The sequence below is a fragment of the Pongo abelii genome, chromosome 20, assembly GCF_028885655.2.
Source record: "Pongo abelii isolate AG06213 chromosome 20, NHGRI_mPonAbe1-v2.0_pri, whole genome shotgun sequence".
Lineage (NCBI taxonomy): Eukaryota > Metazoa > Chordata > Mammalia > Primates > Hominidae > Pongo > Pongo abelii.
The window spans coordinates 64,124,258-64,151,707 of record NC_072005.2 but is presented as its reverse complement, the minus strand read 5'-3'; the positions used below and the strand labels follow the sequence as shown (position 1 = coordinate 64,151,707).

Sequence of the window (27,450 nt, the reverse complement as noted above, 5' to 3'; positions counted from 1 at the left end):
ACTAAGCCCCTCCCAGACCTCACTACCATCTCACCTCTTTGGTGGAGATGCCTCACCATCCAACTTATGTGCACCTCCCCCTCAAAAGCCTTTCTTATTTTCCAAAGGCCGTCCCCAACATAAACACACAAATACACACACATGTATCCTCAGTCCATCCACTCCCTCATCTGTCTTTGTGATGCCCAGCAACCCCATCCAGGTGCCCAATAGAAAGATCCAGTCCTCAGCCTCTTCCTTCCCCTTCCTTCTCCCTAACAGCATTGCCTCCAGAATCTAAAGATGTCTATTCCTAAATCTGACCCACAGATTTACCATGGTGTACACACCGGCTATCATGTAGTAGATGTCTCCATCCTGAACACCTCCAATGAACTCCATCCCTGTGTGTTCAGCTGCCAGTCTGGCACCTCTACTCGAGTCTCTGGAACATTTTTGACTTAGCCCAAACCTGGTTCTTCATATGCTCTATTAAACTCCCCCTACTACAAAATTTACCACATCTTAGTTGCTGGAACATCCAACCTTCTCAACAAGGCCAAAACAATGGGGCCATTCCTGACTCCCTCTTGCATCCTACCTCCCGAGCTTCCTCTCTCTGTACATCAAAAAATGTGAGCAGCTCTAGATCAAAACCTACAGAAGCCACCCACCCCTCCCACCTCCACAGCCGCCACTCGTGTCCAGCCACTACCAACCTCCACTGGACTGTGGCAGGAATTATCACCCAGGTATCCTTGGTTCTTCCCTAACCCTCACTCTGTCCTCCATTCTGCAGGGAGAGGAAGCCTCTTAGAATCTAGGTCAAATCTGGCTGGGTGCAGTGGCTCAGGCCTGTAATTCCAGCACTTTGGGAGGCCGAGGCGGGCAGATCATGAGGTCAGGAGATCGAGACCATCCTTGCTAACACGGTGAAACCCTGTCTCTACTAAAAAATACAAAAAAAAGTTAGCTAGGCGTGATGGCAGGTGCCTGTAATCCCAGCTACTCGGGAGGCTGAGGCAGGAGAATGGCGTGAATCCAGGAGGCGGAGCTTGCAGTGAGCCAAGTTCACGCCACTGCATTCCAGCCTGGGCGACAGAGCGAGACTCCGTCTCAAAAAGAAAAAAAAAAAAGAATCTAGGTCAAATCACCTCTTTTTTCTTTCTCAAACCTTCCCTAGCTACTACCCCCCTCAGACTAAAGACCTAGAACCGCTGGGCACAGTGGCTCACACCTGTAATCGCAGCACTTTGGGAGGCTGAGGCAGGCAGATCGCTTGAGGCCAGGAGTTCGAGACCAGCCTGGCCAACATGGTGAAATCCTGTCTCTACTAAAAATACAAAAATTAGCTGGGTGTATTGGATCATGCCTGTAATCCCAGCTACTTGGAAGGCTGAGGCAGGACAATTGCTTGAACCTGGGAGGCAGAGGTTGCAATGATCCGAGATCACATCGATGCACTCCCGCCTGGGCGATAGAGCGAGACTCTGTCTGGAAAAAAAAAAAAAAAAAAAACAAGGCCAGGTGTGGTGGCTCAAGCCTGTAATCCCAGCACTTTGGGAGGGCCGAGGCAGGTGAATCACCAGGTCAAGAGATTGAAACCATCCTGGCCAACATGGTGAAATCCTATCTCTACTAAAAATACAAAAATTAGCCAGGCGTGGTGGCGGGCGCCTGCAATCCCAGCTACTCAGGAGGCTGAGGCAGGAGAATCGTTTGAACCCGGGAGGCGGAGGTTGTAGTGAGCTGAGATCGCATCACTGCACTCCAGCCTGGCGACAGAGCTAGATTCTGTCTCAAAAACAAAACAAAACAAAAACAAAAACCTAGACAACCTCAGGCTGCCATTCCATGCCTGATCCCTGCATGCCCCGACCTCCTGCCCTGCTGCTGTGCTCCTTATCCTTGCCAACTAGAACATTAAGCTACAGTTCTCTAAGCATCCCACCTAAGTCTCACCACCAAGCATTTGAACATTCTGGATCCTGTGTCTGAGATGCCCTGCCAAATCTCAAACCATCAGTTGTGAGAACTAGAACCACTCTATGTAACCAGGGACTGAGTTTGGAACCCAGGTCTGGTGGAACTACAGGCTCTCCTTGGACCCAAGGGAGACAGAAGAAAAGGTGAACAGTCTCAGGATAACACCATTCCCTATATCAGCATGCTGAAACCATCTGGGATAGGTGAAAGCTGGAAACACTCTCCACTCACCTGTCCAGCATCCATAAGCATTGCTGCCACTGCTATGAACCCTGTGGGAAGAGGCAGGCCATGAGGATTAAGACAGCATTGCAACATCCTACAGGCTGACTGTACGACCACCTCTGGCCCTGCAACTACAGCAAAGTTACCTGAGGCTACACAGTAAGTCCTCAGGGTTCAGTGTCTTGACGAGGACTGAACTTCCTTAAGTCTCGGTGCCCTTATGTGTAAAATAGAGATTAAAAGGATTGCCAACTAATAGGGCTTATATTGGCATCAAACATAAGTAGTACACACTATGTACCAGCAATCTCTTTCTACTGGATTAAATATTTTGTACACGTTTTTGGTGCAAATGACATGGATGGGTTTTGAAATTTCGGGTATTTTTCCTACTTCTTACAGTGTTAAGGAAATGTGATACATAAAACTTTCCATTGCAAACAAATAGAAAAATTAACATTCAGCCGGGCACGGTGGCTCACACCTCTAATCCCAGCACTTTGGGAGGCCGAGGTGGGCGGATCACGAGGTTCAGAGATCAAGACCATCCTGGCCAACCATGGTGAAACACTGTCTCTATCAAAAATACAAAAATTAGATGGGCATGGTGGCGCATGCCTGTAATCCCAGCTACTCGGGAGGCTGAGGTAGGAGAATCGCTTGAACCCGGGAGGCAGAGGTTGCAGTGAGCCGAGACTGCGCCACTGCACTCCAGCCTGGCGACACAGCGAGACTCCGTCTCAAAAAAAAAAAAAAAAGAAAAAAGAAGAATTAACATTCAACAATTATTAAGTGAATAAATTTAACTATTGGTTACATTCATTTCTAACTGCCGACCTATGTGTACATATTTAGAAGGATACTGGTTCATTAGTGGTTAAATAAATGTTTTATAAATTCGGCCGGGCGCGGTGGCTCATGCCTGTAATCCCAGAACTTTGGGAGGCTGAGGCGGGCAGATCATGAGGTCAGGAGATAGAGAACACACTGGCTAACACGGTGAAACCCTGTCTCTACTAAAAATACAAACAATTAGCCGGGCGCGGTGGCGAACACCTGTAGTCCCAGCTACTCGGGAGGCTGAGGCAGGAGAATTGCTTGAACCCGGGAGGCGGAGCTTGCAGTGAGCCGAGATCGCACCACTGCACTCCAACCTGGACGATGGAGCGAGACTCTGTCTCAAAAAAAAAAATGTTGTATACATTCATAAATAAATAAGTTGTAGGGAGGGGATAAGCAAGGAGGTCAGTTACTGGTCCCATCAGCAACCAGGCCTGCCTGCTACAAATTCAGTTGCTGGAAGCTTGCTGGAGGCCCTTGACTAGATGTGAGAAAGCCCTACCCCCGTCTGGACCCAATTTCCCCACTAGTCTGGATGACCTTCCTATTGTTCCAGAGTGGGCCTGGGGGGCTGCTGGGTCTGCAGGTGCAGAAATCTAAACCACCTCACACCTCAGTCTCCAGCCTAGGCCAATTCCTTAACCCATTCAGAACTCCGTTTTTGCAGATATGAGCCAGAATCCTTCCTATGACAGGTCTGCGCCTTTCTAAAGAGAGCGTCAGGCTTATGGACCCACCCCATGATCTGCCCTCCAAAACTCAGCCCTCCAAAATGCAACTCGTAATCCTCTCTGAAACCTGCTCCCTAAGCTGACTTCTCCAACTCCATTCTTTCAGATTTTCAGGCCAAAACAAAATCCATGGACTAGACCCTTCACTACACTCACTGCTATATTTGATGCAGCAGGAAATCCTGTCAACTTTCTCTCTGAGATCCATCCAGAATCTCATCACACTTCCCCTCTACTGCAACCCCTCTGGCCCATCCCTACCATAACTCAAGGGATCTCCTCAGCGGTCCCCTTGTCCTGGTTTAAAACCCTGTTTTTCCCAACTTTAAACGTCTACCTCTGGGCATAACCCTTCCTGCACAGCCTTCTACGGCTTTCAGTGGCTCCGCTGCCCTCCCAGACGAGACTCCGCCTCACCCTCAGCTCCGTGGAGACAAAGACGCTCCGGCTCCCGTGCCGCCGGCTCTGCAGCGCCTCTAAGCCTCGCACGTGCAGGTCCCTGACAGGAGCTTCCCCGCCTCACAGCACCGCGGACACCGGTACCCCACACAAGAACGCCCCTCTCTTCGGGACACAGGGGCCTGACCTACAGGGCCCCTCCTCAGGGCTTCGGCACTCGGAGGAGGGGTCGGACGGGGCGCCCTGGGACGCGGCAACCACCTCAGTCAGGTTCATCGGCGCAGCCTCCGCCAGCACAGCCAGGGAAGAGCGGGGCGGGAGCGGCGGTGACCTGGACGCTGACAGAGGCACCAACGCCTGCAACCGATTCAGCCGAGCCTCACTCTAGCCTCTGTACAACGGGGAAACCTTTTCTCGCGTTTTTCCGCTCTTTAACCTCAGTCTCGACTCAGCCTGAAGGTGAACAGATCCCAACGCAGCCATATTGACAACCCTAGAGGGCGTTGCAGGAAGTCCCGCCCACACGCATTGCGAACCCACGTAGCCGCCCCTCCACTAGGCCTTCATTGGCTACACTCGCTGCTTGTGTCCGCCGCTGTGTCTTTTGGGTAATGTAGTTCCCACGCCGCTGCCTGCCCCGCCTCTGAACTTAAGTAACTCGCGTTCAGGATGAAAGCCAGGAGGATCCTCCAGAGGCGTTGAGAAATGCAGTTGCAGGGCTCCAAGGACGTGGAGGGGCTTCACTGGCTTTTAAACGGCAAGCATCCAGATTTTCCCTGAAGGCAGTCTAGAACAAGTCAGAGAAATGTTTCAGAGACCTGCCCTTTCAGATTCTGTAAAGCACAGCAAGTTCCCAAAGGACGAACATCCGAAGGAACGTGGCCAACCATAAAGAACTGGTCTTCCACGCATAGCGGTCAGCTCTTTTGTGCTTGCCAAATACACACAGAACGAAGCTCTGGAGACTGTTTTATGATCTTCAATGTGCTCTGCTGGGCACATTGAAAAGACCCAGACATGGCATGATGGGGAGTTTGAGGAGGAATATCTTTCCTTTCTGAATAATCAGGTATTGTCTTTCAGCCTACCCAGCAACACTTTATTCACATGATACTTATTACTTTATATCTGAGATATTTTCCACTTATTTTAAGAAACTGAAACCTAACTGAAAAGGAAAAGCGACTTATCTACCATTATCTGCCAGAGTAGTGTGGCCTTCCACCAGTCAAAGCCCTTGTGCAAAGAAAGCATCTTACCCCTGAGATAAAGGTTTGGGAATGCATGATCTCATCTCATTACTGGAAAGTGGTTTATCATTTCGCCTGAAATTGTATCAACAGTGTCTGCACAGGGAGTTGAAATTGTCTCTGAATAACACTTGTGAAATGGCTATTACTGAAACTATTACTGATGATTATTTAGATATCCAAAGAAAGTGGCAAAAATAGTTATAGAGAAACATATTTGTGATAGGAGGAAAAAAGCTAAGGTTGTCCTGGAACCTTGGACACACTCAAGTTTGGTGTCCAAAATCGGATTCTTTTTCAAACTTGAAAACATTGTGCATTAACAGCTTGAAGGGAGAGGTAAAGACTATACATTAAAAGAGTTACCAGAAAAGTAAAACTGAACAGGGAAACTGTGCTGTCGTATTTATTACTCTAACATGTTTGATGAACATTCATTAGATGCCAGGTACAATACTAAGTGCATGGGACACATCAGGAATAGGGTTGCTAGCTGTCTGTGATCCTATAAGACATGTAAGACATATTTAATGAATTAGTCCTCAGTCCTGTATTGACCTTGTCAGGTCACTTTAAATGTCCTGTATTCAGCTTTTTACACTAAATTACAAAACCTCAGAAGTTAGAGCTATTTTTCTACCACTATAATTGTAAATTAAATCACTTAGCAGCTATGTTAGCTGAAAATCATACCCCCACAAATAAAGATATGGACATAGTCTTGTGATCTCTCCTGCAGAATTGGTGAGGGAAAAATAAAATGGAGCACTGAGATATTCAGTAAAGGAGAAGACAGTTTTTTGGCCAAAGTGTTGAAACTTGGTTTATCAAATTACAAAAAGAAGGAAGGAAGGAGAGAGAAAGAAGGAAAGGAAAGGAAAAGAAAAGAAAAACCACCCAACTGAAGGTCTGGAAGAGTTAAAGCTGTTCAGGAGTGCCAGCTACATGGAAGCTAAGACAGGAGGATTACTTGAGTTCATAAGTTCAAAACCAGTTTGGGCAATATAGTGAGATCCCCGTCTCTGAAAAAATTGAAAATTAAAAACATGTTAATCATTTACCAACAATACATCCCTACCATCCTACAATTCTATTTCTAGATATTTACCAAAACAAACTAAACAAACTTTTTTTTTTCTTTTTTTGAGATAGAGTCTCTGTCGCCCAGGCTGGAGTGCAATGGCGCGATCTCGGCTCACTGTAACCTCTGCCTCCCAGGTTCAGGCGATTCTCCTGCCTCACCCTCCGGAGTAGCTGGGATTACAGGCATGGCCACCACGCCTGGCTGATTTTCGTACTTTTAATAGAGACGGGGTTTCACCATGTTGGCCAGGCTGGTCTTGAACTCCTGGCCTCAGGTGATCCACCCGCCTCAGCCTCCCAAAGTGCTGGGATTACAGGCATGAGCCACCTCGCCTGGCCCAAACATCCATCTAATACTTGGTGACAGGCCATATATCTTTGAATATATATATATATATATATATATGGAGACAGAGAGAGAGAGAGAGTCTTGCTCTGTTGCCCAGGCTGGAGTGCAGTCACATGATCTCAGCTCACTGCAACCTCTGCCTCCTGGGTTCAAGCAATTCTCCTGCCTCAGCCTCCCGAGTAGCTGGGACTACAGGTGTGCACCACCACGCCCAGCTAATTTTTGTATTTTTAGTAGAGACAGGGTTTCACCACATTGGCCAGGCTGGTCTTGAACTCCTAACCTCATGATCCACCCACCTTGGCCTCCCAAAGTGCTGGGATTACAGGCATGAGCCACCGTGCCCAGCCCTTTTAATATATTTTATTAGGTGTTCCGCTACCTTTTGAAATTCCACTTTCATGTAATGAGCGGCTGTATGGTGACAATGGCCTAGGAGGCTCTGGACAGTGAAAGGGCATTCTCTTCTTATTTCCCCACAAGGACCTCATCTTGTTCAATGTTCCGACATGTTTCCACTCATTCCTGTTCCTCACACTTCATCATCCCACCACTTGTAGACAACGATTCTAAAAGTCTGTTGTGTGTTTTTGTATTTACATGTGTTTTAGAAAGAGGACCACTGTTACTTTTTGTGTAGTTTAATTGTACTGTACTATAGACTTCTCTCTCCCTTTGTTGGTACTCAAAATGTGTGTTGAATATGTACATATACTCCTGTGTCGAAGTCTACTTAAATGCTAGTAACTGCCCTGTTGTACTTTAGTGTGGACATTCAGTCTTCTACTTCACTCATAGATGTCTTTGGTCCTCCTCTTACACTTAATGCTACAACATATTGTCTCCATGTCCCTGCTGCCTTGAACAGTATTGTGAGAAAACTTCTTTCACATAAGAATTTATGGACTTGACTGAGAGATATACCAGAAACAGGCTTTCTGTGTCACATGATATTCTAGAAAATCATTTTTTTACAGTACCTGTGCAGATTGTTTTATCAAACTGCTACAGTCTTTGACTCTTCCATGAAATAAACATGATTGCAGCTACATCACCCCATATTTCTTTCCATAGTATAGTAATTTATAGAACTTAAAGTAACATGCAATAATATCTAATTTGCATTTCTCTAACACTAACGAGTTTGAATATCCATTCATATTCTTGATAACCTTCTGATTTTTCTCTCTTGTTTATTGTATGCTCATGTTTTAGTTCATTTCTAAGATCTCTGACTTTATTCCTTTAAGAAGATTCTGAAACTTTGGCTGGGCACAGTGGCTCATGCCTGTAATCCCAATACTTTGAAAGGTGGAGGTGGGAGGATCATTTGAGTCTAGGAGTTCGAGACCAGCCTGGGCAGTATAGTGAAATCCCCGTCTCTACCAAAAAGTTAAAAATTAGCCAAGCACGGTAGTGCGCACTTGTAGTCCCAGCTACTGGGGAGGCTGAAGTGGGAGGATTGCTTGAACCTGAGAGGTGGAGGCTGCTGTGAGTGGAGATCACGCCACTGCACTCCATCCTGGGTGAAAGAGACCCTGTCTCAAGAAAAAAGCAAAAAAATCTAAAACTCGCATGCCTAAAACCGTAAAACTCAGCACATTTAGATATTTTAAATGCTTCTCTGAGTCCCTGAACTCACTCAATTTTGACTCATAATCTTTATGAAATAGAAAGCTTGAAATTTAGATGTAATTATATTAATTTGTTTTTTCATGTAACATTTTGTGCACTCTGGGATCAAAGAAAGACTTATCAGAGGGTAAATTCTGAGATCATTTTGTAGGTCTCACTCCAAAATTGTTTCCTTTCCATTTTCTATTTCTTACTCCCTGTTGACCTTTGTTAATTTTAATTTTTTCTGACATGAGTAGCTTAGTTGGAGGATAATATGAGATGGTGCTTATGAATGCTCCTAACTCCGGGCATGTCACATCACAGGTATGAAATATAAATAAAGTTTTCTCCTCTGTTCTCTCTGTATTATTGTATCTTCATTTCTTTTTCTTCTCTCTCCTTTTCTTTAAACTCCTAGTTTTGCTTTTTTTTTTTCCCATACTCTACCTTTAGTCTGTAGGAGACAAAAATTCTAAACATCCCATTCTCAATTGCAAAATAAACTTTTAAAATCCCCCAGAGATTGCACAACCTAGTCCACCATGTGAAACACCTGAGCACTCCTCCTAGGGCGCTGAGGTTAGGCCTAAATACCCTACTGCGCCCACTTCAGCCATCTCCTGTCTGCAGGCGCCATCTGCTGGTCTAGTGGCTGGCCCACAGAGCCCACTACAACCACTGCTAATGAGCACAGTAAATGAAACCCAGAAGAGTTTCGCACCACTGCCACCACCATCACGGATGCCACACCAGCAGCCCAGGGGCTCAAGAGTACACTCACATGCTTGGTACACTGCTATCACAATCAGCATCTAAGAAAGCCAACCAGAGGCCTAAGAATCAGCCTGCCTAGAACTGCCAACACAGGTACCAACATTCAGCACCACAAAGCACAGGGATAAACATTCGTAGCTCACCACCAGTAGTACTGCTAAAGCCTGAAGATAAGCTCATCTGGCATTCTGTTCCCAGCACAACTTTACCAAAACCTCCACTAATAACTAACAATGTGCACCCTAACACACGAGAAAACCACTTGAGCTGTTTAAAGCCAAGGAAATCATAAAAAAACTTTACTGCTGCATGCACTCAGAAGTAAAGCTAAAATGCCCTACTCAACCAAAACCATTGATACATCTTCAAAACCCCCACAAACAAAAAAGTGAATTCAAAAATAGAGAGATAAACTATTTTTTAAATTTTTTTAAGATGGAGTGGCCGGGCACGGTGGTTCATGCCTGTAATCCCAGCACTTTGGGAGGCCGAGGTGGGCGGATCACGAGGTCAGGAGATGGAGACCGTCCTGGTTAACACGGTGAAACCCCGTCTCTACTAAAAATACAAAAACTTAGCTGGGTGTGGTGGCGGGCACCTGTAGTCCCAGCTACTCGGGAGGCTGAGGCAGGAGAATGGCGTGAACCCACGAGGCGGAGATTGCAGTGAGCTGAGATCACAGCACTGCACTCCAGCCTGGGTGACAGTGCAAGACTCTGTGTCAAAAAAAAAAGATGGAGTTTCGCTCGTTTCCCAGGCTGTAGTGCGATGGCGCGATCTCAGCTCACCACAATCTCCACCTCCCGGACTCAAGTGATTCTCCTGCCTCAGCCTCCCAAGTAGCTGGGATTACAGGTGCCTGTCACCACGCCCAGCTAATTTTTGTATTTTTAGTAGAGACGGGGTTTCACTGTGTTAGCCAGTATGGTCTCGATCTCCTGACATCGTGATCCGCCCGCCTCAGCCTCCCAAAGTGCTGGGATTACAGGCGTGAGCCACTGCGCCCGGCCCAAGACTGAGTAATTTTTAAAGTAAAAAGGTTTAATTAACTCTGTTAGTTAAACACAACCTATACACAACCCTCTTGTTTCACAGTGGAAGAACCCTGTCAGTTGCAGAGGACAGATTTATTAATTCACCAGGCATGACATGACACACTTCAACAGAACAAAAAAGCACTCATTTAGCTTGAAACAAGGAAGATGTTCCAACACACAGGTGATGGGGCAGCACGGGCTATGTAGGCTTTTTATCTTTAGGGAAGGCTCAAGGCCCATCCCTATGTAGATGATGCAAATATGGTTTGAAATTTATAGTCCAGGGAGGCTACAGGAATTCATAAAATCATTGATTTAGTTGCTCTGACATTGACCTTGGCTACAGGAGGTACACAGGTCCTTAGGTCTTTGGAATTCCTGTAATACCCCACCCCACACAGCCATAGCTACCGGGACATTTGTGAGTGCTCCTTTAGAGGGGACTCATCCACTCTACTGCAGTCTCTCCCATGTCCTATTAATCCAACCAGTATTTATTACAGAATATGGCTTCCGGCCAGGTGCAGTGGCTCACGCCTGTAATCCTGGCACTTTGGGAGGCTGAGGTGGGCAGATCACGAGGTCAGGAGTTTGAGACTAGCCTGGCCAATATAATATGGTGAAACCCCATCTCTAATAAAAATACAAAAATTAGCCGGGCGTGGTGGCGTGCACCTACAGTCCCAGCTACTCGGAAGGCTGAGGCAGGAGAATTGTTTGAACCCAGGAAGCGAGGTTGCAGTGAGCTGAGATCATCCCACTGCACTCCAGCCTGGGCAACAGAGCGAGATGTCTCAAAAAAAAAAAAAAAAAAAAAAAGAATATGGCTTCCATCTGGCCCTAAAGGTCAACAGCCAGGAACATATACCTAGATAGCGTTTTACTTCAGGACCCATAGCTTCCAGCAGGTCACAAGAAACAGCTATCCCTCATCAATGCAGGGGAAATATGGGAAATATAGGTAGGGATACCCAATGCATACTGTTGCCCAATGCCTTAAACATCAAGGCAACTGTTTTCTCCTCAAATTGTACTCTTCTGAATACAAATAATCTTTGTACTCAGGGCTTGAGATTTTGTGCAGAAGTCTTTCACACTTTCCCAGGAGGCTTCTCATGGCAATGCAAATTGGTCCAAATCTGCATACGAACTGATCTTTTGCTTCCTACTGCTCCCTCTGGAGCTCATAAAGTAAAGGTCTCACAAAAAACCATTCATGCTTTTATTCTAGCAGAGACCAATTCTGTTCAAAACCCACTGCATACGGTGACTAGATTTCCAAGAGTTAAGGTAGCCTAAACAATGTGACCTTTATTATCACAAAACCAACCAGGGTATGTGTGTGCATTAGGGGTGAGAAGGAGTTCACAGTGTGGGCGACTGGCAGGCTGGAAAATTCCATCCCAAGTGTCATGATGACACAGGATACTTTCCGTGCCACTTCACCAGCCGGAAACCTCCATGGCCGAAGCACTTCTGCCCAGACATCACTTGGCCTGCTGGGCTCACTCCACTAACTCAGTCCAACAGGCTGTGCTTGGCTCATGCTACCAGCCGGATCCTGTGCCCACCATGGCTCTGTGCTTGGCCTACAGCTGGTCCAGGCATGCTGCGACCGGCTTCTGCCTTGGAAGCTGGTATCTGGACAAGGGGGACATGGCAGCACCCAAAAACTCAGAGATGCCAGCAACCGCAGAGCCCCAAGGGGTGCTACAGCTTTTGCTCAGGGAATCCCAAGGTCTGAGGCCCAAGGAAGCATTACAGCTCATTTGTGTTACAGCTTGTCCATTCCCACCATCCACACACTTCAGTGAATGGGGGTGTGTCACAGCTTGTTTGGTCCTGCCACCCTGCTCCAGCCCACGGCTCATGGGCTGGCCTGGCCCTGCTGCCGCTGCTTCCTGTCACATGGGGTGGCTGCCTGGGGCTGGTGGAAGGCAGGAGGGCTACAGTATTACAGCTCCTTTCACACCCGCCATTTGGCAGTTTCTGAGTTCTTGTCCCATGACCAAGAAGAATGATGTTATGTGGACACCAGGGAGTGAGCAAGGCAGGGAACTTTATTGAGTGGCAGAAAAGCTCTCAACAAGAGGGGACCTGAAAGTGGGTAGCCCAGTGTGTAGCTGGACCCAGGGTTTTTATGGGCTTAGAATGGGGACTGCGTACTGATTGGTCCATGGGTGGGCCTGGAAAAAGCACCATTTGATTGGCTAAAAGGCATTGAGGAAGTTCTCACTCCAGTCACGGACTCCACTTGGAACTGACAGCTCAATTTTCAGGCTTTAAACTGTCGTTGGCTTGAAGTTTGGGTTTCACCAGGGACCCATCCTTAGTCTGTCTAGCAATTTATCTGCCTCCTACCACTATCAATGAGATAACCAATACTTTCCCCTGGAGAAAGGAAATTTCTGCAATCTGCCTGCCAAAGCCAGTCCATGTCTTCTGTCCAAGGCTGATGTCTATGCCCTAATCAATCATAAGAGGGGGGGTGAGGACTCCAAAGTGTTCAAGTGACTAGTGAATTCTTCAGATAGAGAACACAGCATGCTACCATAACTGCATTTTAATGTGACTAAAATGCTACACACCGTGGCTCTTTGCCAGTTGGTAGAAAACAGATGACATTTTTAAACAGGCACTGGCAGGGGCATAACTCTGGGAAAGGCCCCAGTCAAGTTGAAAAGTGCAACACAGTTCACAAAATCTTCCCATGTATCTGGCAGTATGGACATTATCCCTAGTGTGGATGTTTAGATGCAGGAGGCTCAACTGCTGGCTCTCTCCCTAAAAAGCTAATCTCCAAAGCACTGCTCTACTGAGTTATCATGTTAACAAGGAAAGATGACATTGCCTTCACTTCTACTTTTCTCTAGGGTGAACTTGCTGGCACGAAATGAGGTTATGCTAATGGCTAAAGACTTTCCAACATTCATTAGATTCATAATACCTTTCTGGGTTCTTCTGATAGCAGGAAACAACCCAATGTCACTTGGATACACAAAATCAGAACTATTTATTACCTATAGCTAAGAATGAGAGAACTTGGGTAGGGTCCCACAGAAGGTTGCATCTGAGACAGAGTAACAGCAACCTGAGGCTGCAGGGGACAACTTAGGTAAGGCAAGGGGATTGCATTAGCTATGTTTTCCATGTTCCCCGTGGACTGGCTAATTTGAATAATTTGGGCTGGAATACAGCAGTCTGGAGTGTGAAAGCCCACTAGCCTTGTCCCCAAAACTGAGTCTCACACACACACACCTAAAATGTGTGGTACTGACATAAAGACAGACATATGACCAATAAAATAGAGAATCCACATATAAACCATGGCATATATGGACAAATGATTTTGACAAGTGTGCCAAGACTACTCAACAGAGGAAAGATGCTCTTTTCAACAAATGGTGCTTGGAAAACTGGATAGCCACACAAAGTGGACTTTTGCCTTAAACCATATGCAAAAATGAACCCCAAGTAGATTAAAGATCTAAATGTAGCCAGGTACAGTGCATTACAAATCCTGCCTGTAATCTGAGCAATTTGGGAGGCCAAGGCAGGGGGATCACTTAAGGCCAGAAGTTTAAGACCAGCCTGGCCAACATGGCAAAACCCCATCTCTACTAAAAATACAAAAATTAGCCAGGTGTGGTGGCGTACACTTGTAATCCAAGCTACTTGGGAGGCTGAGGTGGGGTGATGGTTCGAACCCAGGAGGCGGAGGTTGCAGTGAGCTGAGATTCCACTACTGCACTCCAGCCTGGGTGACAGAGCAAGACTCTGTCTCCAAAAGAAAAAAAAAAAAGACCTAAATGTAAGACCTACAAATATAAAATTCTTAGAATAAAACATAGGGAAAATGCTTGACGTTGGATTTGATACTAATTTTTATATATATATAACATCAAAAGCCCAGGTAACAGAAGTAAAAATAGATAAAATGGACTACAGTCATCCCTTGGTGTCCGTGGGGGACTGATTCCAGGACCCCTTGTGGATACCAAAATCATCTGATGCTCAAGAGATCCCTCACATAAAAAGGCATAGTGTTTGCATATAACCTACATACATCTTCCTATATAATCACTAGGTTATTTATAACTTCTAATACAATGTAAATGCTATGTAAATATTTATTATACTATATGGTTTAGGGAATAATGACAAGAAAAAATGTCCGTTCATGTTTAGTACAGATGCAACTACCCTTTTTGTTTTCCAAATATTTTTGATTAATGATCACTGCAATCCATGGATGCTCCAAATACTTTTGATCCATGGTTGCTTCAATCCATGAATACAGAGCCCACAGACAGAGAGAGTCAACAGTACATCAAAATTTAAAATTTCATCAAAGGACACAATCCACAGAGTGAAAAAGCAACCTATGGACTGGGAGGTAATATGTAAAAAGCATATATTTGGTAAGGAGTTAATATCCAGAATGTATAAAGAACTTCTACAACTCAACAACAAAAAGCAAATAGTCCCATTAAAAATGGAAAAAAAGACTTGAATATTTTTCCAGATACACAAATGCCTAACAAGCACATGAAAAGATCCTCAACATCATTAATCATTCACAAAATAAAAATGAAAGACACTATAGATTCCACCTCACATCCAACAGGATGGCTTCTATCCAAAACAAAAGGCACTACAAAAAACCCCAAAAACAGAAATGGAACAATGTTGGTGACGATGTATATAGATTGCAATCCTTGTGCACTGCTGGTGGGAATGTAAAATAGCACAGGTACTATGAAAAAAATTTTCCCAAAAATATTAAAAATAGAAATCCTGGCCAGGCACGGTGGCTCACGCCTGTAATCCCAGCACTTTGAGAGGCCAAGGCAGGCAGATCACAAGTTCATGAGATCAGGACCATCCTGGCTAACACGGTGAAACCCCGTCTCTACTAAAAATACAAAAAAATTAGCCAGGCGCGGTGGCAGGCACCTGTAGTCTCAGCTACTTGGGAGGGCGAGGCAGGAGAATGGCACGAACCCAGGAGGCGGAGCTTGCAGTGAGCCAAGATCACACCACTGCACTCCAGCCTGGGTGACAGAGCAAGACTCTGTCTCAAAAAAAAAAAAAAAAAAGAAAAAAAGAAATGCTATATGATCCAGCACCACCATTTCTGAGTATATACCCTACAAGAATTGAAAGTAGAATCTTGAATAGACACTTGTACACTCATCTTTATAGCAGCATTATTTCAATAGGCAAAAGGTGGAAGTAGCCCAAGCATCCACTAACAGATGAATGGATAAATAAATGTGGTATATAAATACCATAGAATATTATTTCACCTAAAAAGGAAGGATATTCTGACACATTATACAACGTGGGTGAACCGTGAAGACCTGATCCTAAGTGAAATAAGCCAGTGTCAAAAGATAAATACTGTATGAATCCACTTATATGAGGTACCAATAGATATCAAATTCATAGATACAGAGTATAGAAACATAGTTGAGACATTTCTGGGGAAGCAGGGAAGGGGAATGAGTTGTTAATGGCTACAGCATTTTACTTTTTTTGTAAGAGGAAAAATGTTCTGGAGATTAGTTGCATAAAAATGTGGAATTTATATGACATTACTACCCAATTACAATAGTCAATGGTAAACTTTCTCCATTGTGAAATCTCTGATGTTTAATGAGGTTGGAGTTTTAGCTAAAGAATTCCCCACATTCATGGAGCACACAAGCCTCTCTTCACTGTGGATTTTCTGGTGATGAACCAGGTGAGACTTCCTAATAAAGGCCTTCTGGCATTCGCTGCACTCATAAGGTCTTTCTCCACTGTGGATTTTCTGGTGCTCAACAAGTATATGCTTGTGGCTAAAGGCTTTCCCACACTCTCTGCATTCGTAAGGCCTTTCTCCAGTGTGATTTCTCCAATGTTTAATGAGGTTGGAGTTGTAACGAAAGAATTTCCCACATTCGCTGCACTCATAAGGCCTTTCTCCCGTGTGGACTCTCTGGTGTCTAATGAGCCTGCAGTGGTACCTAAATGATTTCCCACATTCACTGCATTTATAAGGCCTTTCTCCAGTGTGATTTCTCCAATGTTTAACGAGGCTGGAGTTGTACCTAAACAATTCCCCACATACACTGCACTCATAAGGCCTTTCTCCAGTGTGAATTCTCTGATGTCTAATGAGTGTGGAGATATACCTAAAAAATTTCCCACAATCATTGCACTTATAAGGTCTTTCTCCGGTGTGAACTCTCTGATGTTTAATGAGTGTGGAGCTGTCCATAAAGAATTTCCCACATTCCCTGCACTCATACGGCCTTTCTCCGGTGTGAACTCTCTGATGTCTAACAAATGTGGAGCTGTACCGAAAGAATTTCCCACATGTGTTACACTCATAAGGCCTTTCTCCAGTGTGAACTCGCTTATGTCTCATGAGTCGGTAGTTGTACATAAAGGATTTTCCACATTCTCTGCACTCGTAAGTCCTTTCACTAGTGTGAACTGTCTGATGTTTCATGAAATTGGCACTGTACTTAAAGAATTTCCCACATTTGTTACATTCATAAGACCTTTCTCCTGTGTGGATTTTCTGGTGCTCAACAAATGAATAGCTGCAGGTGAAGGTTTTCCCACATTCACTACATTTGTAATCATTTTGTCCAGTCTGAAAGGCTTCTCTGTCCTCTGTGTCCCTGTATGGCTTCCACTCGCTTTGAGGGCCCTGGTGCTGGAGAAGGCATGAGGTGGCTGGTAAGTCCTTCCAGCCCTCCATGCATGTGAAGATCTCCTCTGCCACATGAACTCTGTGGTTCTTCCCAAATGAAGGTATCCAATCATCCCCTCTGGAAAGATTTTCTCCAATTTGCTGCTTTGGGTGCTGAAAAAGCTCTGTCTCACAAATATATATGTCTTGCTCAGGATGAATTCCATTGTGCTCAACCAGGCACAGAATGTCTTTCAAGGGTGGGCCACATGTCTCACTAGGGTGGACCTTCTGGCTGGACAGACAGGGCCTTGAAGTTGTAACCTCTGACACTCCTACAGAAAAACCTTGCTGTGAAGGTGCCTCCTCATCCTCAGCTCCATGCCAAGAACCTGTCAGAACAGAAATGCTGGAGAAGTGCATGTTGACTCTTGTGGGAGGAAGCAGCTCCATCACAAATGTGTGTCAGGCACACACACAAATAAGGCCATGGGATTGGGGACATCATGGACATTAAGGCCAGTGAGAGGAGGGTCCACTATGCAGGGCTGGGCCTGGAAAGGCCCCATAATGGGAGAGCCCTGATGATGGTAAGCATACAAGGGAGGGGTATGGTACAGAGAGAGAAGGCAGGGTCTCCAACTCACTCCTCTGAAAACAGCCATCAACAAGCCATGGTTGCTGGAGACTGGCAAGCAGTGTGTAGAAGGTTCTCTCCAAACCCAGAGAGATCAGACAGTGACAGAGGAGCTCGTGTTCAGGGATACATGCAGACCTCACACCATGTTAAATACAGGCCATGCGTTGGCAGGCATTCAAAGGGAGCAGTGGAAAAGAATGGGTGAAAGGTGGTGGCCCCAGAAGTACAGACTGTGGGGCATTGGAGGTGCAGGGGCCAGGAATCATACTAGAAATGATAATGGGGAAGAAAAGGTAGAAATCTGTGGCCAGCGGCCCTGGCAACAAACAACGGTGAACACAGGACTGGTTCCCAGGGTGATTTGACCCCACCTGTGACGTCAACCCTTTTCCCAACTCCCAGGAACCAGGGCCATGTCCCTGAGCCTCTAATGCCATTGTTGAAGTAATATCCACCCTCTCAGGTACCTAGGGCCGTCTCTAGGGGAAAGAAAGAGAAAAAGGGTAAAGAGCACATGCCCAGAGAGATCAAGCCCATGGCATCCCATATTCTATAATCGTAAGAACTTCACAGAAGAGTCCTGCGTCCTGCACAGTCAACTCAGCAGTCCCCAGAATTAGTGACCAGGGCAGTGCCTGAAATTCCAAGCACAGGAAGGCACCAAGAAATATCAGCGAGAGAAAGGGGACAACAGAACACAGGTCTCATGTGTTTGGACAGAGTAACCTGACCAGGGACAGACAAGGCTGGTGGGGTCTCTATGCCAAATTCAACATTTCTGGCTCCTGAGCCCTTTCTTGTAAGCCTCAGAGCAGCAGGGATGGGGATGCTAGGAAAAAGGGGGTATAGAACACACAGCCCAGCCCTGACTCCCACAGCATATATGCCAAGAAACAGGGAAAAGAAGCAGCACCCATGGTCTCACTGTGGGAAACGCAGAGCTGCCTTTGGGTAAAAAGGGGTAACACAGCCCAACCCAGGACACTGGGCAAGTGTGAGGGCCTTACCTAGTGAGGACAAAAGGGCCAAATTCTCCAGCATCACATCACGGTACAGCAATCTCTGAGCCTCATCAAGGTGCCCCCACTCCTCCTGGGAGAAATATATGGCCACGTCCTCAAAGACCACACGGGCCTGCCAAATTGGGAAAGATGAATACATAAGCAGCTTCTTTTCAAGCTGTATTTACTTAAGTTCTCTATTTTCTACTTATATTTACCACCCATTAAACACAGGGCCAAACTAACAGCCAAATGTGTTTCCATCTCCCCTACCACCCTGGGCCCATATTCTCAAACTAAGCCAGTATTTCCTATGCTCTAAATCAACCCAGGGCCAGGTACTGCAAAACTAGGGACAGTCCCAATAGCCCAGGTGTCCTGGAATTATTTAAACTAGCCAAACTATCCTGACGCCCAGCCCTGCCTTGCTTTCCCTTGGAAACCCCAATAACGTCTATGGACTAAACTAAACTTTCCCCTCACTCCAATTTTCCTCCTGACCAAATCTGGTGCCTCACCATGTGGCCCTGTGTTATGTGGTATGCACCCTCCTTGGGGAAATGCAAGGAATAAATATCTTCTATCAGTCATTGGCCTGTCCCCAGCATCAATCACTCACATCCATAAATTAAAACCCAATAGGTAAAATGACTGCTACATTTCTCTCTCCAGGATCTCATCGCTGTCCCCTACACCTCCATTCCTTGCTCAATCTCTTCCACACCCTCCCAATGTGGAAGAGAAACCACATCCAGGTGGCATAAGTGACTTTTCTCTCCCCATTTCCATTGGCTACCATGTCCAGCACACAGAGAAAACAGGTGAACGACAAGGTAGAAAAGCACCCTCTAGGATGTGGGCCTCCCATGGGGGGATCCATCCTCTCCTGACAGCCAGTTTGCATGGAGTCACCCAGATCTTGCCTCCCAAGACAACCAAACTCAGACTCATCCTCCTCCCTTGAGCTACCAGGGCCAAGGCCTGGGGCCCTCCATTCACACTCCTCCTGCCTGCACATCACTCTTTGGACAGCACTCCAATCCCATCTTTCACACCTCCACTCCTCTCAATTCCACAGACACCTCCCAGCCCACACCACAGGCATTTCCTTCAGCTCCTAACAGGCCACTCTGCACATGGAAACCAGGTGGTGCACGGCAAATACGCTCAGCATCCAATTCATTCCCAGTCCTGTCCCAGAACACCAAAGTCCCCTAGCACCGGGGGCAGCCCTAGGCCCTGGATTGAAGGTTCCCTACATGGCCCTGTTTCTCACTTCACTGTCAGCTGCCCAAACCATGTGAGGACTTCACATACTCTCAGCTGTGTTCTGCCTCATGGTACACTCTGTCCCATAAACAGTCAGGAAAATTGCTCTCCACCAAAACCTCATTCCAAGCCCAGCTGCACTGACCTCCACATTTCCACTCCTGATATGGTTTGGCTCTGTGTCCCCACCCAAATCTCATGTTGAATTGTAATCCCCACGTGTCAGGGGAGGGACCTGGTGGGATGTGACTGGATCATGAGGGCATATTTTCCCCTTGCCTTTCTCATAGTAGTAAGTTCTCACGAGATCTGGTTGTTTAAAAGTGTGTGGCTCTTCCCCCTTCATTCTCTCCCTCTCTCCTGCTCCATCATGGGAAGATGTGCCTCGCTTCCCCTTCACCTTCCGCCAGGATTGTAAGTTTCCTGAGGCCTCCCAGTTATGCTTTCTGTTATGCCTGAAGAACTGTGAGTCAGTTAAACCTCTTTTCTTCATAAATTACCCAGTCTCAGGTAGTTCTTTACAGCAGTATGGAAACGGATTAATACAACTCCCATCCTCACCTCCTCCCAACTGCTACTTAGCAACTCTCCAATCTCACCCATTATCCCCCATCAGCAACCCCATCATGTCCACTCTCCTTCAGAAGCCTTTCTCACTTCTATACCCCACCATCTCACATACACTCATCCCCACAAACACTCTATTCCCTCATTTGTCTAGTGACTCCTCCACCACTGCACAGGTACCCAGTAAGAGACCCAGTTCTCATGCCCCATTCCAATTCTCTGTCTTCGATCAGCACTGCCACCATAACCTAGAGATGCTGTCACCTAAACTGAATCCATGGCTTCATCCTGGTCCATACGACAGCCACCGTAGCGTGGACGTCTCCAACCTGAACTCCTCCACCAGGAGTCTCTGAGACATCTGTGGCTTGAACAAACACTGACTCCTCATACTCACTCTGAAAATTCCTAATACTGCTGACTTCTCCCATCTTAGCTGATGGAGCATCTATGCTTCCAAACAAAAACCATGGGGCCACTCCTGATTCCCCTTCTATCCCACCTCCCCAGTTGCCTCACTCTCTATATTATAAAATGTGGGCAGCTCTAGTTAAAACTGAAGCTATGACAACTCTTGACAAGCCACCACCAACATCCACCTAGACTGCTGCAGAAGCATCCTCTCAGATCTCCCTGCCGTTACCCTCACCTCCACAGTCTGTCCTCCACTCAGAAGCCAAAGAAAGTCTCTTAAACTAGGGTCCTATCACTACCTCTTTTGCTTCAAATCTTCCCCGTCTCCCACTTCCCTTAGATTAGAGACCCAGGGCCTAGGCTGTCATTCCAGGCCTGATGTTTGTGTGTCTCTAGCCACCTCCCACTCTGCTCCATATTCCTACCAGATGTAACAGACATTTGCAGTTCCCTAAAAACCCAGCTCAGTCTCTCCTCCAAACATTGAAACATTCTGAATCCTGTGCCCAAGAAGCCCTAACATATCTTATCAGATCAATTCCCAAAAACAGGGACCAGTCTATGTAACCCAGCAGCCAACTTGTAATACTGAAACTGGTGAAACCACCTACTCTTCAGACATAAGAGAAAGACAGGAAAAGAGGTTTTGTCACCTGCCAAAACCATCTGGGAGAGAACCAGGGTGGATGAATGGTAGGAAACACTCTACTCACGTGTGTAGGGTCCATTTCTGCCATCACCAGGGACCCTGAGGGAAGAGAAAGGCCATGAGAAATTGACAGCCATGGAAGGATCCTTCAGGCTGAGATGGACCACCACCTCGTCTGCCCTGCCTGGGAGCAAACTGATCTCAATTCATTGAATAAAGTTCCTCAGGCCTCAGTGCTGCAGCTCTGTGACCATGGAAAAGAACTGAACCCACCTGAGCTTCAGCGTCCCCATCTGTAAATAGATTGCAAGAACAGCTGCCCCCGTCACAGGGCTCATATTAGTATCAAACATCAGTAGCATGTACTATATATATCAGCTGCTATGGTCCAAGATTAACGGTTTTGTACATGAGTTCAATGCAAATGAAAGAGTGGGGTTTTGAAATTTTCATGTAGTTTTTAGCTTAAGATTTTAGAGGATGTGATATTAACTTTTTCCAAGGAAAGTAAATGAGATAAATTAACATCAAACCAATTATGAAGCACTTTTAGAAAATTTTATTTATTTATTTTTATTTTATTTATTTATTTATTTATTTATTTATTGAGACAGAGTTTTGCTCTTGTTGCCCAGGCTGGAGTGCAATGGCGTGATCTTGGCTCACTGCAACCTCCGCCTCCCGGGTTCAAGCGATTCTCCTGCCTCAGCCTCCCAAGTAGCTGGGATTACAGGCATGTGCCACCACGCCTGGCTAATTTTGTATTTTTAGTAGAGACATAGTTTCTCCATGTTGGTCAGGCTGGTCTCGAACTCCCGACCTCAGGTGATCCGACCGCCTCGGCTTCCCAAAGTGCTGGGATTACAGGTGTGATCACCTGTACACTGCACCCGGCTCACTTTTAGAAATTTAACATAATGACTTCACTATTAACTGCCTACCTGTTTGCACACACTTAGAAAGATATTGTCTAATTAGGGTTTAAATCAGTAAGTGTTTCATACATTATTAAGTTAATGAGTTACAGAGAGGGGAAGAGTAGGCAGGTCAAGTACTGGTCCTTTCTGCAACCAGGTCTACCTGCTACATAATCTTCTAAAGTGAGCTTGCCAGGAGACCTTGGCTGGGGCAGTAGATCATCCCCTCTTGCCCTGACATGTAGAGAAGGGGAAAAAGCAGTGCTCTGATCTGGAACCCAGCTATTCCACCAGCCTCAATAACATTTCTCTTGTTCAACAGAGAGTGGCCCTGAGGGTCAACGAAGCCTGCAGGTGCAGGATCGAAACCACCTCACACCTCAGCCTCCATCCCAGGCTATGTGCTTACCCAGTCCAGGCCTCTCTTTTTATAGCTACAATCCAGAATCCCTGTTATGCCAGGTCTGCACCTTTCTGGACACAGTATGATGTCTTTGGAGCCACCAGTGGTCTGGCCCCCAAGTCTCAGCCCTCTGCTCTCTCAACACAGAGCCCACCTGAAATGACAACATCAAGATTTCCCACAAATTAAGTCCATCTGACTTCAAATTATACTACAAGTTGGTAGTAACCAAAACAGCATGGTAATGGTATAGAAACAGACACATAAGGTGTATAGCTCAGTAGTAAAGCATTTGACTGCAGAAATAGACACAAAGATCAATGGAACAGAACAAAGTTCCTAGAAATAAAGCCACATATCCACAGCCAACTGATCTTTGAGAAAGGCAACAAATACGCACACTACGGAAAGGACACACTTTTCAATAAAAGATGCTGGGAAAACTGGATTGCCATATGAAGAAGAATGAATCTGGACCAATTTCTCTTGCCATATACAAAAATCAACTCAAGATGAATTAAAGATTTAAATGTAAGACCTGAACTAAAAATACTAAAGGAAAACCCAGGGAAACCCCTTCTGGACATTGCTCTAGGCAAAAAATTCATGAATAAGACTTCAAAAGCACAAACAACATAAACAAAAGTAGACAGATAGGACATAGCTTCTGCATAGCAAAAAGACTAATCAACTAAGTGAATGTACAACCTGAAAAATGGGATGAAATATTTGCAAACTATGCATCTGACAGGGTACTAATATCCAGAATTTACAAGGAACTCAACAACAAACAAAACATAACAAAACAACAATGACAAAAAATCTCATTAACAGCACAGGGCTGGGCGCGGTGGCTCACACCTGTAATCCCAGCACTTTGGGAGGCCAAGGCGGGTGGATCACCTGACGTCAGGAGTTCAAGACCAGCCTGGCCAACATGGTGAAACCCCGTCTCTACTAAAAATACACAAAATTAGCTGGGCCTCATGGTGGGCGCCTGTAATCCCAGCTACTTGGGAGGCTGAGGCAGGAGAATTGCTTGAACCAACCTGGGAAGTGGAGGTTGCAGTGAGCTGATATCGCGCCACTGCACTCCAGCCTGGGCGACAGAGCGAGACTCCGTCTCAAAAAAAAAAAAAAAAAAAAAACAACAACACAGTAAGCACAGGACAGACACTTTTCAAAAGAAGACATATAAATGGCAAGCTGGCATATAAAAAAATGCTCAACATCATTAATCATCAGACAAATTCAAATTAAAACCACAATATCTCCTTACACCAGTCAGAATGGCTATTATTTAAATGTCAAAAAATAACCAATGTTGCCCAGGATATGGAGAAGAGAAAAAGCTTATACACTGTTGGTGAGAATGTAAATAAGTACAACCTCAATGGAAAAGTTTGAAGATTTTTAAAATAACTGAAAATAGAACTACCATTAAATCCACCAATCCCACTACTGGGCATCTACCCAAAGGAAAAGAAATCATTATATAAAAAACATACATGTATTTTTATCACAGCACTATTCACAATAGCAAAGATAGGGAATTAACCTAACTGTCCATCAATGTATGACTGGGTAAAGAAAATGTGCCATATATATACACAAAGTAATACCACTCGGCCACAAAAAAAAAGAGAAAGAAACTATATCTTTTACAGCAATGAGGATGGAACTGGAGGCCATTATTAAATGAAACAATTCAGAAACTGAAAGTCAAATACCAAATGTTCTCACTTACAAGTGGAAGCTAAATAACGTGTACACATGGACGCAGAGTGTGGAATGACAGACATTGGAGACTCCAAATAGGTAGAAGGATGAGACGAAGATGAGTGATGAGAAATTACTTAATGGATACAATGTACATTATTCAGGCGATGGATACATTAAAAGCCCAGACTTCACCACTATGCAAATATATCCATATAACAAAACTGCACTTGACTCCTTAAATTTATGCAAACAAACAAACAAAAAAACCCCAGAGACCTCCCTACTCCATCTGATCCTCAGACCATGCTCTGGCCCAGTCCACGCCCTCCATCCCTCTGGTATCGCCAACCCAATCCCCTTCCTCAGACTCCACACCTTTACGTCCACCTGCCTGTGTGACATACACATCTTGAGACATTTGAGAATCGCCATGTCCAAAATCCAACCTGTAATCTTATCCTGGAAATCTCTTTATGCTGACTTCCCCAACTCCATTCTTTCAAACGTTCAAACAGAAAACAAAAAAACAAAACAAACACTTGAAACGGTTCTTCACTGCCTTTGTTCAGACATAACTGAAGCACCAGGAAAACCTACCGGCCCTATCTTTCAGGCCTATGAAGAATCTCATCACATCTCCCTCTACTGTCACTGGTCCAGCCCCAACCATAATTCTCCTGGGTCTACTGCAGTGGCCTCAGGGCCTTTTCGCCAGTCTCTCTGTGTCCATTCCTAACCTGGTTTTCCTAACTTGAAACTTCGAACTCTGGACCTGCCCCCTCCAACTGTCCCTCCCTTGACAACCTTCCATGGTTACTGGCTGCTCAGGTTGCCATTCCAAGCGAGAATTCACAAAACCCTCTCTTTCCCGCAGAAACAACACACACCCCTGACGCCCCAACACAGCCCACTCGGCAGCGCCTCCATGCCCTGAACCTGAGGTCCCTAACGGGAGCTCTGAGGCTGCATCAAATCAGCTGATACGGGGACCCCACGCAGGAACGCCCCTCTCTTCGGGACAAGGGGCCTTGACCTGCAAGGCCCCTTCAGGGGGCTTCAGCACTGGGAGGACCGGTCGGGCGGGGGAGCCTGGGACGGAGCACCCACCTCAGTCAGGTTCATCAGCAAGGCCTCCGCCAGCCCAGCCAGGGAAGAGCGGGGCGGGGGCGACAAAGGCAAGACAAGGACGCCACTGTCTCCAGCGCTTGTCAGTTGACTCACTCCCGCCTCTCCGTGGTGGGAACCAAGCCGCTTCTCGCGCTTTTCCGCTCCGTCACTTCGGTGACGTCAGACACAGCCATAGGCCAGAGCTGGTGAAACACCAGAGAGAACCAAAACGACCACCACCAGGAGGACGGCGGAAGTCCTGCCCTCCGTCGGTGCGCACGCACGCACGCAAACGTCCCCTTCTAAGCCTTTATTGGGTAAGTCGTGCCGCCGAGAGCTGCAGTGTCTTCTGGGTTATGAAGTTTCGACACCGCTTCCGGACTTGTCTTAGAGCGTTGATCAGTCCTTATATGGCAGATAAAGGCCCAGTGGCACTGTCAGGGGAGCTGGGAAACGGAGTCCCCGACTCCAAAGACAGGAGGGGACTTGGCTTGCTCTTAAAGGCAACATACGGTATTTTTTTGGATTGTAGTGTAGGATATTTACAGAAATGTTAGCAACTTATTACTTAAGACTCTATTAAACACAGCTAATTCCCAATAACTACACGTCCAAAGACGCACCCCATACCATAAAGGCAGTCTGCCTCTACTCATGCCTGCCAGCCATATTATTGCTTTTCAAATACACATACAGTTACGCTTTGGCGTCTGTTTAGTAAGCTTCAATATGTTTGGTCCAGAAGAAGAAAGAAAGACTACACAGTTAGGCCTAGGGACTAGAATTTGTAGGAAGGATGGCAGGAGACACTGAAGTAGGTTGAAAGGGTGAAGCTATGCCTCTGAATCAAAGAGAAGACGTCTTACCTGACTGTAGAGTCAGCGATTGTGTTCCTACGAAGGGTGCAACGCTTTTATTCTAATAATACTTACTACTTCATATCTGAGATATTTTCCATTTATTTTAAGAATCACAATCCTATCTGAAAACGAGAGTGATGACCAAAATGAGTGATTGAGGCATAAGTCACAAATCATAGAGGATTACTGGACCAGCCTAAGGGCACATCCAGAAAACTGTAAGTCACAGAAGCATCTGTGGCTGATTTTTCCAAAGAGGTTCTTAGGAGGTTTAGTATTTATTATACATTTTCCTTAAAAAGGAAGAGAGGTTGGCAGTGAGATAAATGATTACAGACATGTGAAACTTTAGTTAGTGCCCAGTAAATCTACATTTTACATAAGATAGAGTAAACACGTGAGGGGAAAAGGGAATAGAGAAAGCAGATGTCTCATAGAAGGATGAAGGAATGAATAATCTCATCTTCTCTCTGTTCTGTACCTTGGAAGATAAGCTAGTAGTCTTCTGAAAAGGTTGATTTCTATTTAGCCCTTAGGGAAGAAAACCTAATGATTGTAGTGTGGTAGGGGATATAATGAGGTGTGTCTGATTTCCCATTCCTCTATAGTGGTGAATTCAGCTACCAAAGTTATTCTAGGGTTCTCACGGTCAAGAGGGCATCCATTCAGTCAGTTAGGGGGTGCTTAGAATTTTATTTTTATTCCTCAAGAGCAGCTGATACATGCCATTTCTGGACAACATTGTCTACCGTTTTCATAGTTGAAGCATATGCACATCTTATCCTCAAAAAAGGTGTGGAATTCCATTATGTTATTTTCTTCCTCAGAAGTGATTTAAAATTTCACCTGTGTTTACAACCGTATTTGCACAGGGAGTCGAAATGTGAAAAACATTTGTGAAATAAAAAAATTACTGAAATCTATTAGTAATTATGTAGGTTATTCC

At 45.6% G+C, this 27,450-nt stretch overlaps 3 protein-coding genes across 4 annotated transcripts in view; 1 reads left to right on the top strand and 2 right to left on the bottom strand.

Annotated features, from left to right (window-relative positions):
• The window catches only part of ZNF17 (zinc finger protein 17), a 24,831-nt gene extending 6,102 nt beyond the window's left edge, over positions 1 to 18,729 (bottom strand). Inside the window, exons 1-2 of one of the 2 annotated variants that reach the window (XM_054541227.2) lie at positions 18,603 to 18,729; positions 4,422 to 4,947 (exon numbers count right to left, since the gene is read on the bottom strand). In XM_054541227.2, coding sequence (XP_054397202.2) covers positions 4,422 to 4,436 — 15 coding nt within the window. In that variant the 5' untranslated portion in view covers positions 4,437 to 4,947; positions 18,603 to 18,729. Of the gene's footprint in view, positions 1 to 2,196; positions 2,238 to 2,336; positions 2,929 to 4,421; positions 4,948 to 18,602 lie in introns of those variants that run through there. The other variant, XM_063719770.1, reaches the window with a different exon arrangement.
• On the bottom strand, positions 12,313 to 25,912 carry ZNF548 (zinc finger protein 548). The gene is made up of 4 exons (XM_024237041.3): positions 25,645 to 25,912; positions 21,560 to 21,594; positions 18,603 to 18,729; positions 12,313 to 17,347 (listed from the first exon to the last, which is right to left on the bottom strand). The coding sequence occupies exons 2-4, from the start codon at positions 21,581 to 21,583 to the stop codon at positions 15,888 to 15,890; spliced, it is 1,611 nt and encodes a 536-aa protein (XP_024092809.2). The 5' UTR covers positions 21,584 to 21,594; positions 25,645 to 25,912; the 3' UTR covers positions 12,313 to 15,887.
• Positions 24,151 to 27,450, top strand: LOC129051834 (putative RNA-binding protein 15B). Its single transcript, XM_054539272.2, has 2 exons — positions 24,151 to 24,181; positions 25,444 to 27,450. The coding sequence occupies exons 1-2, from the start codon at positions 24,151 to 24,153 to the stop codon at positions 26,199 to 26,201; spliced, it is 789 nt and encodes a 262-aa protein (XP_054395247.2). The 3' UTR covers positions 26,202 to 27,450.

Excerpts from the sequence above, each read along its gene's own strand:
- ZNF548 (XM_024237041.3), bottom strand. The coding sequence starts at position 21,583 with ATGGCAGAAATGGACCCTACACAC. Across the intron at positions 18,730-21,559 it reads CAGAAATGGACCCTACACAC|GCCCGTGTGGTCTTTGAGGA; the intron begins GTGAGTAGAGTG and ends CCAATTTGGCAG. Across the intron at positions 17,348-18,602 it reads GGCCCTTTTGTCCTCACTAG|GTTCTTGGCATGGAGCTGAG; the intron begins GTAAGGCCCTCA and ends CTGTTCTGACAG.
- LOC129051834 (XM_054539272.2), top strand. The coding sequence starts at position 24,151 with ATGGAGAAGAGAAAAAGCTTATACACTGTTG. Across the intron at positions 24,182-25,443 it reads AAAAAGCTTATACACTGTTG|CCCACTCGGCAGCGCCTCCA; the intron begins GTGAGAATGTAA and ends GCCCCAACACAG.